This window comes from Euprymna scolopes, unplaced genomic scaffold, assembly GCF_053919585.1.
Source record: "Euprymna scolopes isolate OS-2025 unplaced genomic scaffold, ASM5391958v1 sca404, whole genome shotgun sequence".
Classification (NCBI taxonomy): domain Eukaryota; kingdom Metazoa; phylum Mollusca; class Cephalopoda; order Sepiida; family Sepiolidae; genus Euprymna; species Euprymna scolopes.
The window spans coordinates 14,657-32,500 of NW_027633441.1; the positions used below are offsets into that span (position 1 = coordinate 14,657).

The window sequence follows — 17,844 nt, forward strand, 5'->3', positions numbered from 1 at the left end:
ATCCATCTCCAATGTCTGAACATTGCAGTGTTATCGATTATTGTTATTTGATCAATGAAGGTAAATTGCTCTCACGTGTCTTCATTCCATAAATGTGGTTTTTACCGTCACATAGAAAATAAGGATATTGATGTCTGGTCGTCATTTTGGGGCTTTTACGTCTTTGTCGTCTCTTTCAATGATGTCGTTTATGTAAACTCCTTTTCCACAACTTTTGTCTATTCAAAGAGTCTTACCAGTTCTCTAATTTCTTTTTTCAGGGGATCATGTCATTCCGCTTTACGTTCCACAATGCCGTGAATGCAAGTTTTGTAAAAACCCCAAAACAAACCTTTGCCAAAAAATCCGGTAAGTGAAACCTTTTAATTCATGAATTTATAGTTTTGAATAAGATTTTTATTTTAATACATGAATACCATTGTTTTCAATAAGCAGCGTCCTTTAATTTTGATTTTTGCCTTATTTCTATTTATTCGTTGAAAATATGGAAAATGTCTTGAAAAGCCTTTATGTCCAGTAAAAATTTGTCGCAATATTAAGAATAATATATATATAAATACTATTAAATTATTTTTAAAGTATTAATAAAAATACCATTAAAATATTTTTAAAATATTGAAAATAAAATCGAAATACATCGTTTTGAAATGGCATTATTATGGGTACAAGAGTTCTGTCCCTTTATCACAAAACTACCCTAAGTTCTGTGATAAAGGGATGTAACTCCATTGTTTTTGGTCTGGCAGGCTTAGTTTTCAATTGTCTCCCTAATTTTTGTAGGAGGGGGGTTTCAAATCTCCCTCTATTTTTACTTTTGTTTACAATATAATGGGGGGGGGGCACCATAAATTAAACCCCCCCCTCCGCACACACCCTTTAAAAAAGCTTCCTTGTGCAGACAGGACTCTCCAATGGTCAAGGAATTGCTCTTAGGGAAGGGGTTAGGGTTATGTTAATCTGATATTATTGAACTATTTATCGCATCATCTAAAAGAATGCTAAGTTTAAATCTGTTAATTTTTTCGTTCTCAAACGGAATTGTTTTACCGCAAATTAATATCTAACTAGTCTAATTGAAATAATTTTGTAAGATTCTGGAGGCTAATTCAAACTGCTATGTTTGTTCGTATTTTATTTTACTTTATTCTACTTATATATATATAGAATACGTGTTTATATCTTCTATCGTCCTACATATTTAATATGGGTTAATTAGCCTGAAAAAAACAAAACAATTACATTTAAATATTAATTATATTCGTCGAAATCTGTTTTTAATGAAATTGTTATCTTAACACAATATCTAACTAGTCTATGGAAGATAACTTTGTAAATGTCATAAAGCTAATTACAATTGATAATACTTATTTTCTTATTAAAATACCCCCCCCCTCCACACACACCCTTTAAAAAAGGTTTCCTTGTGCAGACGGGACTCTCCAATGGTCAAGGAGTTGCTCTTAGGGAAGGGGTTGACAACTCATTTTGTATGTTTTCTAATTTTTTTTTTTTAAATTTCTTTGTGGCATACGTAAGAGTTTATTTTTATTCCTTTTAGGATCACCCAAGGCAAAGGTGTTATGCCTGATGGAACATCACGTTTCAAATGTCAGGGGAAAGACATTTTCCATTTCATGGGCTGCAGTTCATTCAGCGAGTACACGGTTGTCGCAGAGATTTCCGTAGCTAAGGTAAGGATTTAGCAAAGAAATCAAATTATCTCCACCTGTCATATGAAGGGCATTTGATCTGTGTTTATTGGTTCAGCTAAAAGTAATAAAAAAAAAAACTACAAAACAAGCACCCACAAAGTTGTAATATATTTCTGATCGGTGTTTCCCTGGATATATAATATTTAAAATTTAAAGATGATTATTCACTCTTTGAAGGATTTCCTAAGGAGAGGCGGGGGTCAGACATTTCCAATGTTATCCTTTATAGAGGTGAATAACTTGCATTATTATTTTTGATATTTTGTAGGAAAGAGAAAGAAGAGTTGAGATATATGTTTAATATAAAGATCTTATCTTTTTTTACCCTTTTTTTTTTTATCGACCCAAGCAATATTGGATAGCACTGCTAGTGTGTGTGTGTGTATATATATATATATATATATATATACTGCCTGGCATTGCCTGATTGTAAAATATGCTTCAATATGATATTTTGATTTATGCAGATTTTGTATTATAGAACCAATTCTCTATTGATTATCATATTGTACCCAATATATAGTTGTGATTTCAAAAGTTAAAAACAAGAGATAACTTAGATGCTATTAGTTAGAATCAAAACCTATCACTCTCCAGTATTATTCGTTACTATCGAAGCTAAGGCCATACGCATATAAAAACTAAAAAAATTACAAAAGTGTAAATGTATATTTGCACATGCCTAGAAGTACCGTTTAGTCAACTTATGCTTGCCAAGTTCTAATTGTTTTCAATTTTGACCCCTTAGCAGCTATTTTTACTAAAAACCAAATGAAATTTGTTCCAGTTTGAAATGCTCTATCAAGTTTCACATCTGTAGACTAAAAATTGAGTTTAGTAGAAACCGTTCCACAGATATCACTTATATAGATATAAATTAACTGAAATTTCGAAATACTTTCAAATTAGTTTGTGTAGTGTTGTAAACATAAAGTCCAAATAAATTAGCATTAATATTTATAAAACGACTCGACCAGATAAAGAAAGTCAATATGCGAGGTAGAGTATTTACGCTATCATTTCAAATTTAAAAAGTTCAATATATAGAGCAATAATTGGAATTAAATTCAGTAAATTAAAATTTTACGACAAATTTATCGTTCAACAAGGAATACAAAAATTTAAAGTTTTTTTTTTTTTTTCTTATTTCATGAAGGGCTCATCTGATCAGAGGAAATTTTTTTAGCAAAATAATGTCAATAAACAGTCATAAATTTTGTTATTTAGCACATACATTGAAAACTAAAAAGCTTGCATGAAAAGTTTAAAAGAAGCCAAGATTAAAAAAAGGATATTCCATGGTGTAGTCAGATTCATTGAAGAAATATAAATGCACAGTCGTAAGATCCAAGGTCATGAGATGTAATATAATCCAGACCAAATAGAGAGTTCTTTAATGTTCATCTATAATATAAATCTCACCTGTCTGTTTAAATGTATGTATGTATGCGTGTATGTCTCAAAACTTTCGACAGAGGCGATGGATTTTCACGAAATCGGTATCGTTTTGAAGCTCGACCCATCAGACAACAAATATCGAAAAATTGTCTGAAAACCTTAATTTCTTCATCCTCAACTGGGCACTTTTCTACATTTGTAAAATCACATCTTTATAATATATAAGAATCGATAGGAAATTGACTCTATAATGATATATACAAAATCTGCATGAATTAAAGTATATTGAAGCATATTTTATGACCAGGCTATGCCAGGCGTTCTTGATAGCTTAGATAAATACTTTTCCAGTTTTAACAAGAGTTATAATATCAGGCATCTCCATTTTTTTGAACATCAATATATATCATATGAAAAAGTCTGCTGTGGAATTTCCACAAGTCCTGCTAGTATTTTTCAAGGTAACATATTTAAAGATTTTAAAAATATTTAAAATAATTTTTAAAAAAAGTATTTAAAATTATTATAATGGCCACTTCAGGAGAGAAAAAAAAGTTCTGCAAGATCTTAGTAAAGTATAATGAAAATTAAATCTATTTTTTTGTAATAATTGGGCCATGGAGGACAATTTGACCCAGACATACATATCCCATTGATATTAAATATTGAAGAAAATGAGAAAGAAAGGAGAAAAAAGAGTCAGATAAAAGAAATGGAGGGTTTGAAATTTAGAAATATAATTTGAAGTAAGCTAAAGTAATGTAAGCCCTTTAAAACATGTATGTATGTATATACATGCAGGCAGAGACTGTCATAAGCATATAAGCAACAATTAGTTAGATCTGTACGCATATTCACGAGTGTTTGATAGATAAATCTACAAGTCCTCAACAAAATAAACCTGACTATCTGGCATTTTACTATGCTGCTTTTTAATAAGCAGTAAAGAATATAATCAATGCGGGGGGAGGGGGGGGGCATATAAAAGTATTATTTTAATTGCCGTAATTTAAATTAAATTTAAAGTTTAAAAAAATTGAAATTCATAATTAAAAATATAACTAGAATAGATTTATACCATAGCTACATTTCATGATAATTTCATGATTTCAGGTTGGTATAAAATACTAATGAGAATGAATATCGATGAAAATATTTCCACGTATCTAAATTTATAAAAAAAAATGATTGTCATAAAGCAAAGATATCTCAATGTTAGAGTAATTTAATATTTATGTGAATTAGAAAGTTATTCAAAGAAACAATGTTTTTCTATTTAATTCATCTTCTAAAATAATTTGATTTAAAACAAACTAAATAAAAAAAAAATTTAAAAAAATGTTCATAGTACTACAAAAAAGAAAATTTATATATATATATATATATATATATATATATATATATATATATATATATATAGAGAGAGAGAGAGGGGGGGGCATTCTTTTTTTTAAGCATATTTCATTATATAAAAAAGACATTTCATATTTACTAATTCTGGTTTAAATCCTATCCATCTTCCAAAAATTTATTTTCTTTTTGAACAACTGATGATCCTTTTAAAAACATTAATACTATTATTTGTTTATGTACGTATAACTATTCATTGATACGGGAAATTGACTTACTGATAAAATAATGTTCCAACGAAGGACAATTTTTTTTTTTTTTTTTTTTTTTTTTTATGGTTTAAAGGTTTTAAAGAAACTTCCAAGGGATATATATATTATATAAATTTAAACATTTTTCTATTTCTGTCAATTATTTTTCAGGTTGACATGAAGGCTCCTCTTGAAAAAGTCTGCCTCCTTGGTTGTGGAATATCAACTGGATATGGCGCTGCACTTAACACTGCCAAGGTAAATGTACAATACGTGCCGACTTATTCTGTTGTCTTACATTTGCGCCAAACACATGCTAGCTGTTTCTTGTTAGATCCCCAAAAATGTTGCCATAGCCTGCCCATAGAATAATATCTCACTAGATATTACTGATTCATTCATTTGTTCAAATGCCCGGCTGGTTTATATAGACTTGGCTTCCCTTCCCAATCAATCACAAAGAAATCTATAAATATGGGTGGCACAGAGTAGTTTTTAAGAGAAAATTTGCAGTAAAATATCCCATAATTAATGCAAAAATCGAAAGATATTGTCAAACCTGGTTTTACTAATCATATGCCGGCCCTGTCGGTGGAGCATTAGAATACGCCGACTGCCCCCCTGCAGAGGGTAAAAGTCCCTCAATGGGGGTCCTGGATATGATCTTAAACTATATCCAGTGGTGAGGCCCCAGCTTGTGGGCTTTGGGGAGTGTGGAGCCACCCTTTAATTACCATTGCTCCCAGGTCCACTCTGACCCGGAGTGTTAGTACCTGTTAGGGTCCCAACTATGGGTTAAATAGAAACTGACGTGAAAACAACAAATATATTCTATTAAAAAAATTTTTCTTCAAAATCTTTGGATTCGGCATTAAATAACCCGAAAAGGGTTGATATGCCATAAAACAAAAACAACCAACCAACCAACTAATCATATGCAGCAAATGACTTCTGCTTAATCTCTATTTGTGCTATATTTAGGCACGTCATTTGAGCAACCTAGGTTCCTTATGTTAAAAACAGCAAGAAGCAACCAAGTTTAGATAGATTTGCATGCCCAACCCCCCCAAAAAAATTTTTTGATGAATCAAGAATTAAATAATCTGATATATTTACTTTTCAATGTAATTTTGTTTTTTGTAATGTTATGTGTATATATATATATATATATATATATATATATATATATATATATATGTTTACTTTTTTTTAAAGGTCCTGAATGTGACCTTAAACTATATCCAATGGTGAGGCCCCAGCTTGCAGGCTTTAATTGCCATTGCTCCCAGGTCCACTCTGACCCGGAGTGGTAGTACCTGTTAGGGTCCTAACTATGGGCTAAATAGAAACCGACTTGCAAAAAATAAATATATTCTATTAAAAAAATTTTCTTCAAAATCTTTGGATTCGGCATTAAATAACCTGGAAATATACCGTAAAACAAAAACAACCAACCAATAATTTTTTTTTTTTTTTTTTTTTTTTTAAATTATGAATTTTTTTTTTTGTCTTTTTTATTAAAAAAAACAAACCCAAAACTTCACAATTTTAAAAAAGTAGACATTTTTCTTTTTTTCTTCTATAAACTTTTTATGTCTAACTTCTATTTAAAAAAAAAATATTCCCTCTAAGTTTGAAAGGAAAGACTGAACCAAGTAATTTGCTCTTGTTCATTTGTTGGCACTTTTTTCAATAACCATGCCTAGGATTTTTCTGGAAATTTTGCACAAACAGTCATAATGAAAGTAAATTTTTGTCAGGACAGGATAACTCTGGTTGCCTCCCCAGAGGGCATTTTAGAGGTAAAATTGCCCCTAAATCATTAGTCATGGTGAAAGAAAATTTTTCACTTAAGGAGGAGGAACCCTGTATCCTCAGATTTTTTTTTTTTTTTAAGATTCTTAAAAAAAAAAAAAAAAAAAAAAAAAAAAAAAAAACATTTGCTGTGCCTTGATTTGTCCTATATAAATAGTAAGACAGCCGGCAAACCACAACTTATTGCTTTGGCTTTTGTATGTGCCCATTTTTTATATCGGCAAAGGCTCCTTGTTTGCTACGATTTCTTTCAACATCTTTTCATCTTAAAACATACTTTATAAACATCCATTTTTGTTTCAGTTGATAATTGTTTCTGTTTTGTGGGCTTTTTCAGGAGTAGAGAAAATAGCTAAAAATGGCACATAACAAATGGACCATTTTTTAGCTATTTTCTTCACTCTTGAAAAAAAGAAAAAAAAAACACAAAACAGTGGGCGAAAAGTCGAGTAATTTGATCTTCCTTTTCTATTTTTAATTCATATTGTCGGATTTTAACCTTATCAATGTTATTAATAACAATATGAATAAAATAGTTTTAAATGTCTCTTCTATAGACAAGCAAAACTTTTTGCACTGACCTGATATTAATAAAATTTGGATTTCTTTCCGTTTTTGTAGGTTGAAAAGGACTCTATCTGTGCTATTTGGGGTCTCGGTGCTGTTGGCCTTGCAGTGGCAATGGGATGTAAAACAGCTGGAGCCTCTCGCGTTATCGGAATTGATATTAATAACAGTAAATTTGAAGTTGGTAAGTTAGTCTTAATACACCACACCTGTTGACACACCTGTTCTCATTACATCACTGAAGGGTTATTTTTTTATTTTATTTTTTTTTTTTACAAGGGTGTCACCACTTATCAAGGCCCAGAGGCCACTCGAGGATAAGGGTTAATAGGTATACATTAGTCATTGTGATTTTAGCATAGTAAACAGTGGGAATTTTGAAACTTGGATTACTTAGGGGGACGATTCAATTAGAACTTGTTCACATTGGACTTTTCTTTTTTTTTTTTTTTTTTTTTTTTTTTTTTTTTTTTTTTTCATAGGTATCAACTCATTATCAAGGCCAAGAGGCCACTCAAGGATAAGGGTTAAAGAGTGTACAGTAGAAATTGGACAATATAATAATCATTAGTAATGAAAATTTGTTAAATTTGATAACTTATATGGAACGGCTCATCAAGAACTTATTTACGTTAGACTTGAAGACAATCATATTGTAGTCAGCCGGAAAGCAGGAAAACGGAAGACAATTCCACAGGCGTGCAGTTCTAATAAAAAAGGTTATTGTCAGCTAATGTACTTCCTAACTTCCGTAAGTGCCAGTCTGAATAAGCACCCTTGTTTTCTAACAAAGAAAATCAAATTTCATAAGTAAACAAGGGCAGATAACTCTACAATAATTTAAACTATGTTCTTCCTACTTACAGCTTCCTTTAGATAAACAAATCAAAATTAGAGAGAATGCTTTGGTTATAGTCAGCTAACATCATTCCTAACTTCTGTGTGTCTGCTACCGGAAGCGATGACAAGACAAATCAGTTTCTCTGCTTGTATTATTCTTCAGTATTTCTATTTCTGAAGTGATTTATTGAAATAAAATATAAGAAAAGGACATTATTTAAAAGTATACAATAAAAATTAACACAATTATACAGATAAAAATAACACAATCAATCTTTTTCAATGGTCATCTGAAAGAATTTTGGAGAATCAAAGCCAACTATTTGGGGAATATTATGTATTGAATACGTTTTTTTATGAAGTTTGAAATTTTATTTTGATTTCAATTTTGTTTTGATTATTTCATAAACATATTTATTATATAAATTCAAATAAAAAAAACTTAATTCAAACCAAAAATTATTTTTATAATTTCATAAACATTTCTCATAAAATATTTAAAAAAAAAAAAAACTTTTTTTAAAAATTGTTATTAAAAGTGTAAATAAAAACTAATTGTGTTATTTTTATTTGTATAATTTTGTTAATTTTTATTGTATATTTTTCAATAAATAGCTTCACAATAAGAAATAACAAGGACTGCCTGTGTGTGTCCCAAAAAAAATCCTGCAGTAGCCAGGCTCAAACATGAACCACGAAAGAGGGTGAAGAAGGCAAAAAGTTACGGGCAAACATATTTGCCCACTTACCTTCGAGTGCTTATGATATGACATTGCAAAATAAGCTTTTGAAACATAGTTTTAGTTAATTACGCATGTGTGACTTGCAAAAACAGTGACCCAAAAACTGGTCCAGTTGATCACTATAAAATTAATCTTTTTTTATGTATTAGGCATCACTCTTTCAAATGGTACCGGTTTCGAACCGAGCTGATGCGGATGACAAGTTTTAGCAGACATACACACACACACACAGACGTTTGAAATTTATATTTGGCGGGTGCAAAAATAATGTAATTATTGATGTTCAACTTAAATATAAGTTGCACCAGCCTAATATAATAGATAGCAAGTGCCATGCCGTCCCCCCACTGTGACGCATTCATACTGTAGAGCTGCTTTCCAGCTGGCTACATGATCATTTTCAAGTCCAATGTAAACAAGTTCTTGTGACACTGTCTCCTTAAATACTCAAATTTTACCCAATTTTCACTCTTAATCACTACGCTGTTTTTTACTGACCACCTTACACTCACTAACCCTTATCCTCGAGTTGTACTTTAGGTCTTAATAAATGGTGAGTCCCTTGTAAAAAATAATGTATTTGTATTTGAGCTACTTTCCACTCTTGCATGCATTGTGCCTCTAATCTATTTGACATCAAAAAAAAAAAAAGTTGGTACGAAACGAACAACAAACCCAACCATTGTTTCTGAATTTCTTTTAGATGAAAATTAAAGTTATTTTCACAGCGTTTCGGTTGATGTATCCTCCAACCTTCTTCAGGTGTGTTTTGTCGAACATGGAAATTTGGACAGAATTTTAAACAGAACCCTTTATTTACTTCATAAGGGGTAAGATGCTCTCGTCCCGTTAACCATGACTGGATAGAGGTCCAAAATAATTCGCAATTGTATTTTTCGGTCGCCCACACTGAGAATTGAACGTTCAACCTTCATGAGAATATTACTTTTACGATTAATTCTTTAATTCTCAGTGTGTGCGACCAAAAAATATGATTGCGAATTACTTAGGACCTCTTGTTTCTTTCATTCACTTCTTGTTTTGCTTGCATAATTTATTTCCATCTGACTTTGCCAGGCAACTCCTTTTCCATCTGTCCTTGAATATTTCTAAAAACAATCCAATAAGAAACGTTTTTTTAAGCAAATGTTTTAATTTTATCAGTTTTGAATTTCTGTAAAAACTTTTTTTCCTTTCCCTTTTTCAGCCAAGAAATTTGGGGTGAACGAGTTTATAAATCCAAAAGAACACGACAAAACCATCCAACAAGTTTTGTGCGAAATGACTGATGGCGGATGTGACTTTACATTTGAATGTATTGGCAATGTTGCGACGATGGTAAGTGTTGGTGTAGCGTTAGGTGTATCAGAATTTTTGTAGGAATTTTTGACACCCCCTAACACGAAACTGCGAATAAAATATAAAAAACTCGTAATTTCTCTTTTAAAAGTGGGTTGTTTATTTTCTTTATGGATTATACTTCCAAAATAAACTATTAAAGTTGTTTTAAAAATAATAGAAATATTTATTTTTTAAAAAACAGTAATGAAATTAATTGAATTTTATGAGCTCAGTATTTTTCAATTTTTAAACTTTAAAAATCTATCAATTTTTCTGTTGATTCAATTTTTACGATATTTTCAGGGTCTATGTGAAATTTTATGCTCTTTCCAATAAACCGAATACAATATTTTAGAAAAACGTTTGTTTTTTTTTTAAATTCACGCCCCTCCCTATTTTTAAATGTCTATTAAAAAGTAAATAATTAATTTATGTGCCAAAGTTTTATATATCACAAATTGAAGAGAAAAGGTCAATAAATAATATATTCAAATTTAAAACAAAAAAAAAGTAGTGTTTTTTAGAAATTTACCTGTAAAGTCCGAAGTTTAAAACTTTTTTTTAAAACCATGTTTGTTTTATCTTTTTTTTTTTTTTTTTTTTTTTTTTTTTTAAATGAAACCTTGGTCCTTGCTCCTTTAATTGAATAAAAAATTAGGGCTTGAATTACATTTTTCGAGTAGTTATAAGCTTGGAAAAACAGGGGTAGAATTAATTCATGCCTCTCATTTTGAAATATCTATTAAAAAGTAAATAATTTACTCACCTAAGTGTTATATATCATAAATTGAAGATAAAAGGTCAATAAATAATATATTCAAATTTAAAATAAGAAGTAGTGTTTTTTAGAAATTTACCTGTAAAGTCCGAAGTTTAAAACCTTTTTTTTAAAAAAATGTTTTTTTTTTTGTTTTTTTTGTTTTTTTTTATGAAACCCTGGTCCTTGCTCCTTTAATTGAAAAAAAAAAAAAATTAGGGCTTGAATTACATTTTTCTAGTAGTTATAAGCTTGGAAAAGCCGGGGTGGAATTCAATATTTTTCACAAAATTTCTGACACACCTAGTGTAGCAGTGATTTCAGACATTTTTATTTATTTTATTTTTTTTCTTCTCTTTCTATCCTCCCTTCATTGTTTTTTTTTTTTTTTCTTTATTTTTTTTTTCATTTTTTTCATACTCTTTGCTTCTGTACATTTTTCTCTTCTGTTTCGAAAAGAAAAAAGCATCTTCCTCTTTTGTCTTTGTTCATTCATGTAATGTCATTTTTTTCCTTTGTTGAGGATCAAGCATTTTTTTTTTCTTTTATTATACATGTTCACTTTCCAGTATTCATGGTTCAGCCAGTCCACTCTCGCCAAATTCCACTCTGTAAAGTCTTGTTCAATCACTAATCTATTTTATAAAACTCGCTATGCCTGTCTCCATTTTCTTTTTTTAAAGTGCAACTCCTCAGAGACGCAAGGTTACAGAGAGGCACGAGGCAGGTCAAATCCTTGCATTTTTTGTGAACAATTCTTTTATGTATCTTTTGCTAATAAAAATAGCTCCTAAATGGTGAAAAGTTTTTAAAAATTGGAACTTGGCAGGTGTAAGTCGACTTAAAGCGCTCATTTATGCATGCACAAATATATACATTTATACATTAAAGTTGGTTCATTTTTAGCTATTTCTTATTCATCTGACGATAGCTTAAACAGTAACAACTTAGCTTGGAACATTAACTGTTTTGGTTTTGATTCTATATGATGGTACCGAAGTCATTTTTTTTTTTTGTTTTTTTTTTTAACTTTTAAAATCATTATATGGGTATAATATAATCTGTAGAGAATTGGCTCGATAATATGAAATCTGTATAAATAAAAATATATTTTACAATCAGACAATGCTGGGCAGTCTGCAAGTCTATAAAGGTCTGCAGCACACATCGGCTATGATTTACCTCCATAGAGGAGAATTATATGAACTAGAGCTTTTTAAACTCGGATTTTTGTAGCCTGATCTTCAACTTGCATTCATTTAACGTAACGTCATTAATCAAAGAAACAGAAGATATAGAAAAAAAGAAAAACTTGACTTGCTTTCTTAAACAAAAGACCTTCATATCTGGTATTTCAAACAAAGCATTTTTTCTAAATATTTAAATTAATTTTTCCTTCTCAGGCTGTGTGACTTTTTTCTCTTGTAAATGTAAATATCAGTTGCATTTTAGGTGTGTGTGTGTGTGTGTGTGACACTATCGACCCTCTTACATGCTAAGGTCCACAGCCGCATAGTCGTCTGCCGAGACCGTTTTAGTCAGTCGATATCAGTTTATCCTAATCTGGTCCAGGCCACAACTTGCATTCAACTGTGTCAGATTTGTAATTGTCCTCAACTCAAAACTGTCCTCAACCGTTGCAAACCCAAGACTGTCCATAACTGTTACAAAACTCATTGCCACTCTTAAAACTAGTTTAAAATATATCACCTGATCTTTTGATCCCGGTACTGTCAGGCCTTGAGTAACAATCTTATATCAGCTTTCTTTTGTATAACTTTGTGAGCAATTTCCTATACTTTTGTTCTGCTGAGAAACTAATTTCCTTTTATATTTATTTACTAGCATTTCAGCATGGTGTTGACTGGTTGTGTGGAGGTGTATGTTGAGCAAAAAAAAAAAAAAAAAAAAAAGTGGTCAATTTTTTTAACTTTGACCCCTATTATGACCCCTTAACATTTATTGTTTGGGGCTCAAATCAAGTTATTAAGTTAGATTCATGTCCAAGGAGCCTATATCTAAAATTTCAAGTGTTTAGACCCAAAATTTGTGGAGGAGTTTGGTAGAGTTCTCAAAGGTCAAATCGTTGAACTTTGAACCCTTAACAGCCAAATTTCTGGCTGAAAACCGATCACAAAGATTTTCCCAAATCTCAGTACCCTGTATATCAAATTTCGAGTTTGTAGACTTAAATTGACAGTTATTGCGTAGGGAAATACACACAGATACACACACACAAACACATTAACTTTTATATATAGATTTATTTGGTTCGTAACACTTGGACGAGGGGTATGTTGATAGCATCACAATTTTCTTTCATTAAAACCACATTTCTTGTTGAGAGGCTGCACATGGCTTCATATTCCAACTGTCCATCTCATTAAATCTTCATCTTTCAAAAAATGATCCTCAGTCATCTCTTTCCTTGTTGTACTCTCTTCTCCTTCTCATAATTCGTCATTTCCCCAAGGACACGTGTTAGAGATGTGAGAAAAAAGCATGTGTTCGAGACATGTGCGTAATGTTACAGCATAGATTAATAGTATGTGACCGTTGAAGGAGAAATTAACTGTCTAAATATTTTGAAAAAAATGCGTTGTTGGAAATATCAGATATAAAGGCTTTATAATTTTTTTCCTTTCATTTCCTTGCAACAAAGTCTATGAGTTGGGGCTGTTAATGTTACACTTGTTAATATCAAGATTTTTTTTCGCCATGACAATTACTTTGAATGAAGGTAAGTTCCAGTTATTTTCTTTCATTTAAGACACTTCTTGTGTGTGTGTGTGTGTGCTGATATCGTAAATCCTTTCTTTTCTCTCTCTCTCTCATTAGCATCTCGGTTATCTTTTTCTGAATTAAATGTTCTTTGCAATCCCTTCTCTTTCCAGAGAGCTGCCCTGGAATCGTGCCACAAAGGTTGGGGAGTCTCCACCATTATTGGCGTTGCTGCTGCGGGGCAGGAGATTTCTACTCGTCCGTTCCAGTTGGTAACTGGGCGTGTCTGGAAAGGAACGGCCTTTGGAGGTAATGCTTGGAGGCTCTTGTGGGTGTAAACTTTTGGTTTATAACAAAAAGTGAGACAAAGCATAAAAATAAGCATGCAAATTGAATTTTAACTGCTGGTTTCACATACGATATCCATTTTCAGCTGATGTTAATCTGAATAGCGACAATTTTTTCTTTTTTTTTTGTGACAGAAAAATCATTAATGCGCAGCAAATAGGAGTTTAACATAACTTCTATAAAAAGTGTTGATTGTATTTTAATTGTAGAACTGGCCCAAATTTTAATTTTTAATTATAGAACTGGCCCAAATTTTAATTTTTAATTATAGAACTGGCCCAAATGAGACAAATTAATACTCAAAGTACTGATAAATACACATATCATCTTTGGTTAAAATATGGCACAAAATCATTTGATCTTTGGTCCAAATGTGGGACAAAATCATTTAATCTCTTGTTCAAATATGAGAGAAAATCAGTTGATCTTTGGTTCAAATATCTGGCAGAACATTTGATTGTTCAAACATCTGATAAAATCAGTTGACCTATACAAGAAAAGTTTCAATTCCACTGATATCACACTTTTCAAAGTGATCAGCATTGGTCACCATGTCCTTCAGGGTAAATCCACATATTGTGCAAAGACAATGTTTGTGAAATACGTTCAACTGCATGATATGTGAGTGGTAAGGGGTCCAAGCTTCAGCACTGTACAAGTGAGTTATCAGAACAACAGCTCTGTACACTCTGATTTTAGTTTCTAGCTTTATAATTCTGTCATTCCACAAATGGTTCCAAAGTTTACCAAAAGCTGATGTTGCCATTGCTATACGATTTACAATTTCATCGTCAAACATGTTAGAAAATAAAAGATTTGATCTTCGCTCAAACATGTAAAAAAAATCATTTGATTGTTGCACACTATAATTGTATATTGTGCTAAAAAAAAAAAAGGAAATATTTTTCGGAACTCCTGCTTTCCCATGACTAACTTCAACTGTAATTTCCACCATCTGTTCTCTAACTGTCAACAAATTTAAAAATACTTTATGCTTCCAACTTGTCCTTTTTGTAGCAGTTTCTGTCCTCATGCAAATTAATGCCATGCTCGGCTTGTTTTAATTGGAAGCAAAAATAATTTTGCCTGCGTATTTAAATGCAACAATTTTTGTTATGGAAAAATTGTAATTTCGAAAACTTTTTATTTATATTTACATGCACAACATACTATTATGTATTTTACTAATTTTGAAAACTTTATTTATACTTACATACACAACATACCATGTATTTTACTAGGATCTTTTTGTAAGAAGATCTGGTTGAATGGCTTTTCTAAGAAATATGACTAAATTATAACTAAATTAATTATAACTCTAATTGTGACAGTCTTGATTAACTGTTTTATGATGTTTTAAAAATGTGTTTAATTTTTATTTACAAGGTTATAAAAGCCGAGACAGTGTGCCCCAACTCGTACTCGACTACATGTCTGGTAAATTGTTGATAGATGAATTTATTACTCACAACATGGAAATGGAGAAAATCAACGAAGCTTTTGATCTTATGCACCAGGGAAAAAGGTAAGTGGAAAAAAAAAAAAATGAACAATTTCCTCTAAATTTTCTAGTTTTTTTTTTTTTTTTTTGTCCTCTTACTCTCTTTGAAAATTTAAGAAAGCCAAACATGATTTTTTTTTTTTCTTTTCTTTGGAGATTTTTAAATAAAAAGAAAAAATTGTTTGAAAATGCCTCAATCAAGGCGAAAGCTTGCTTTGTATCTTTAAAGGTCAATGAATGTTTCTTATGTTTTAAAAAAAAATATATCGTTTTAGCTTTAAGTTAAGTGTTTTGAAGGCTTGTCAGTGCAAAAATTATTCAGTTGTTGGAAATAGATAAATAAATAATTCAAAGGGTTCAATAATTTTCAATAAGAATTTATTTATCTGACTATTAATGGTATATTTTGGGGGGCATCTCCCATTTTCAAGAGGTAAGAAATGGAGCTCAACTTTCTTTGCTGTTTTCCGGAAAATTACATTTCCAACGACTAATAGTTGATCTATCTATTTTCAATGACTGAATTATTCGATAAACAATGCTTCAAGACCATTCGGACATACTTCTTACACACACACACAAGGAATTAGATAATTTAAATTAAAATTTACATAATTTATTGTTCAAAACCAAGAAATATAATAAAAGATTATTTCCTTATGCCATGGAGTTTCAAAAATTAGGCTTTTCCCTCAACAGGAAATAACTAGCAAAATAAAGGTATAAAATTGCTAGTTAGAATTGAAAACTGAGAAACTTATGGTTTACTCCTCTCCCTATTCCTTCTATTCTTCTTTTCTCTTCCATAAATTTTGTATTAGGAATGTTTATGCTACTGTTGCAGCATGATTAGTGATTAATAAGACACAAATATGAAGAAATAAAGTGGATGAAAAGTATTCTATGATCTATTACCAATTCTTATTTTATGATCTTATGTTATATATTCAGGTTCAGTTAAAAAATGAACAACATTTTCTCTTCTATTGTCATCATTTTTTTTTTTTTCTGTTACCCCTCCCCCCACTGTTCCCTCTGGTATTTTCTTCTTTCCCCTTCTACAAATGGTACACAATTTTAAACTGAGAATGCTGAAGATGGTGTTGAGTATCATTCATTCATTTCGCTATGAATTAGATGATTATTGCTGGCATTCATTTCTCCGATATCTTTCTAGAAAGACATTGGATATTTACAAGAGGGGCCACATGAAGGTTGCCAACATCCCTAAGTGAAAATGTCTGTAGAACTAACTGGATTTGAACTTGGCCCACCCAGATTGCCACTCTGTGTTGTTAACCACTTAGCCACTGTCACACCTCCCTGCTGCTGTTGTGAAATAGTTTGTGAGTGGTAAAGCAAATATGAAGAAATAAATGGATGAAAACGATTGTGAAAATAAACAATAATGAATGGTTTATTAATAATTTTATAACTGGGAGAATTACTGAAGAGGTTTTGTCTGTCACTATACCAATGTTTGTAAGCAGCCATTGCTGAATTTTCTTCTTTTTTTTTTTTTTGCTGTCAGCTGGTCAATTTAAGGGCAGATAATTCATAATGTCATTTAGCAAAAGAGTTAAATTTTAGTATGATGTTCTGATTTACTTCCTTCCCACTACAGGATGGCATGCCACAAGGAGTCAAAACGGTGCACCTACAGGCTACAGGGGAAGTACACTGGCCTATTACAATTTGCTCAAACAGCCTTGTTGGCATTCCCCAGTAGGAGTGTCTCAGGCAGTAAGCATACACTTATTCCGCTCCTTCCAATACAGGAAGCAACAGCTGGGGAGAGACGACCTTCTAGAACTGCATAGGATGTTGGTTATTCTTCAGTCAACAGAAAATAGCATTTCAAAAATGGTTTAAAATGTAGTACCAAGCAAAAATACAGGGATTTATTATTGTTATCTCTCTTTTAATAGAAAAAAAAGTTTCTTCATTATTGTAGCGAAAATTCAAAATATTGAATTTCAAGTAAAACGAATGGCATCTACTTAATTGTCATGTCACAGTAATGAACATATCCAAAAATTATGAAAACCGATAGGGTAGAAAATAGTTTTCGAAAATTGTTTGGCAAAAAAGTTATAATCATAAAAAAGGGAGGTAAATATTTGCTGAAAACTGAAAATCTTTGGCTAATTTAGCAAAACTTAATTTTCAATAATTTTCTTTGAAAATTGTTTTCATTAACCATTAATTTTCTACCTTATTGTTTTTTGTAATTTTGGGATATTTTCGTTACTGAGACATGACAATTCAGTAGATACCATTGTTTTTATTTGAAATTCAAATACCAGATGTCAGACATTCACTCGCTAGCTTATATATTCTCTCACCAAAAGATCTCTTTAAGATTCTAATCTTCTCGTTAAGTGCAACTGTTTGTATCTCTCTTGCACTGTTCACCGGGTATATTTGCCAGGTAGTTTAAGTACGTAGCCGTAGGAATTGCATAGTCATAGTGAATGGTGTACAACGTATTTCTGCCTGT

General features: G+C 31.1%; 1 protein-coding gene across 1 annotated transcript in view; it reads left to right on the top strand.

Moving 5' to 3' along the window:
- LOC145274689 (alcohol dehydrogenase class-3-like) overlaps nucleotides 1–17,844 on the top strand; it is a gene marked incomplete at its 5' end in the record, with an annotated part of 32,852 nt that overhangs the window by 13,802 nt on the left and 1,206 nt on the right. The window contains 7 exon segments of the mRNA XM_080127474.1: nucleotides 261–348; nucleotides 1,559–1,691; nucleotides 4,883–4,969; nucleotides 7,148–7,277; nucleotides 9,884–10,014; nucleotides 13,669–13,804; nucleotides 15,230–15,368. Of these exon segments, the coding sequence (XP_079983600.1) occupies nucleotides 261–348; nucleotides 1,559–1,691; nucleotides 4,883–4,969; nucleotides 7,148–7,277; nucleotides 9,884–10,014; nucleotides 13,669–13,804; nucleotides 15,230–15,368 (844 nt within the window).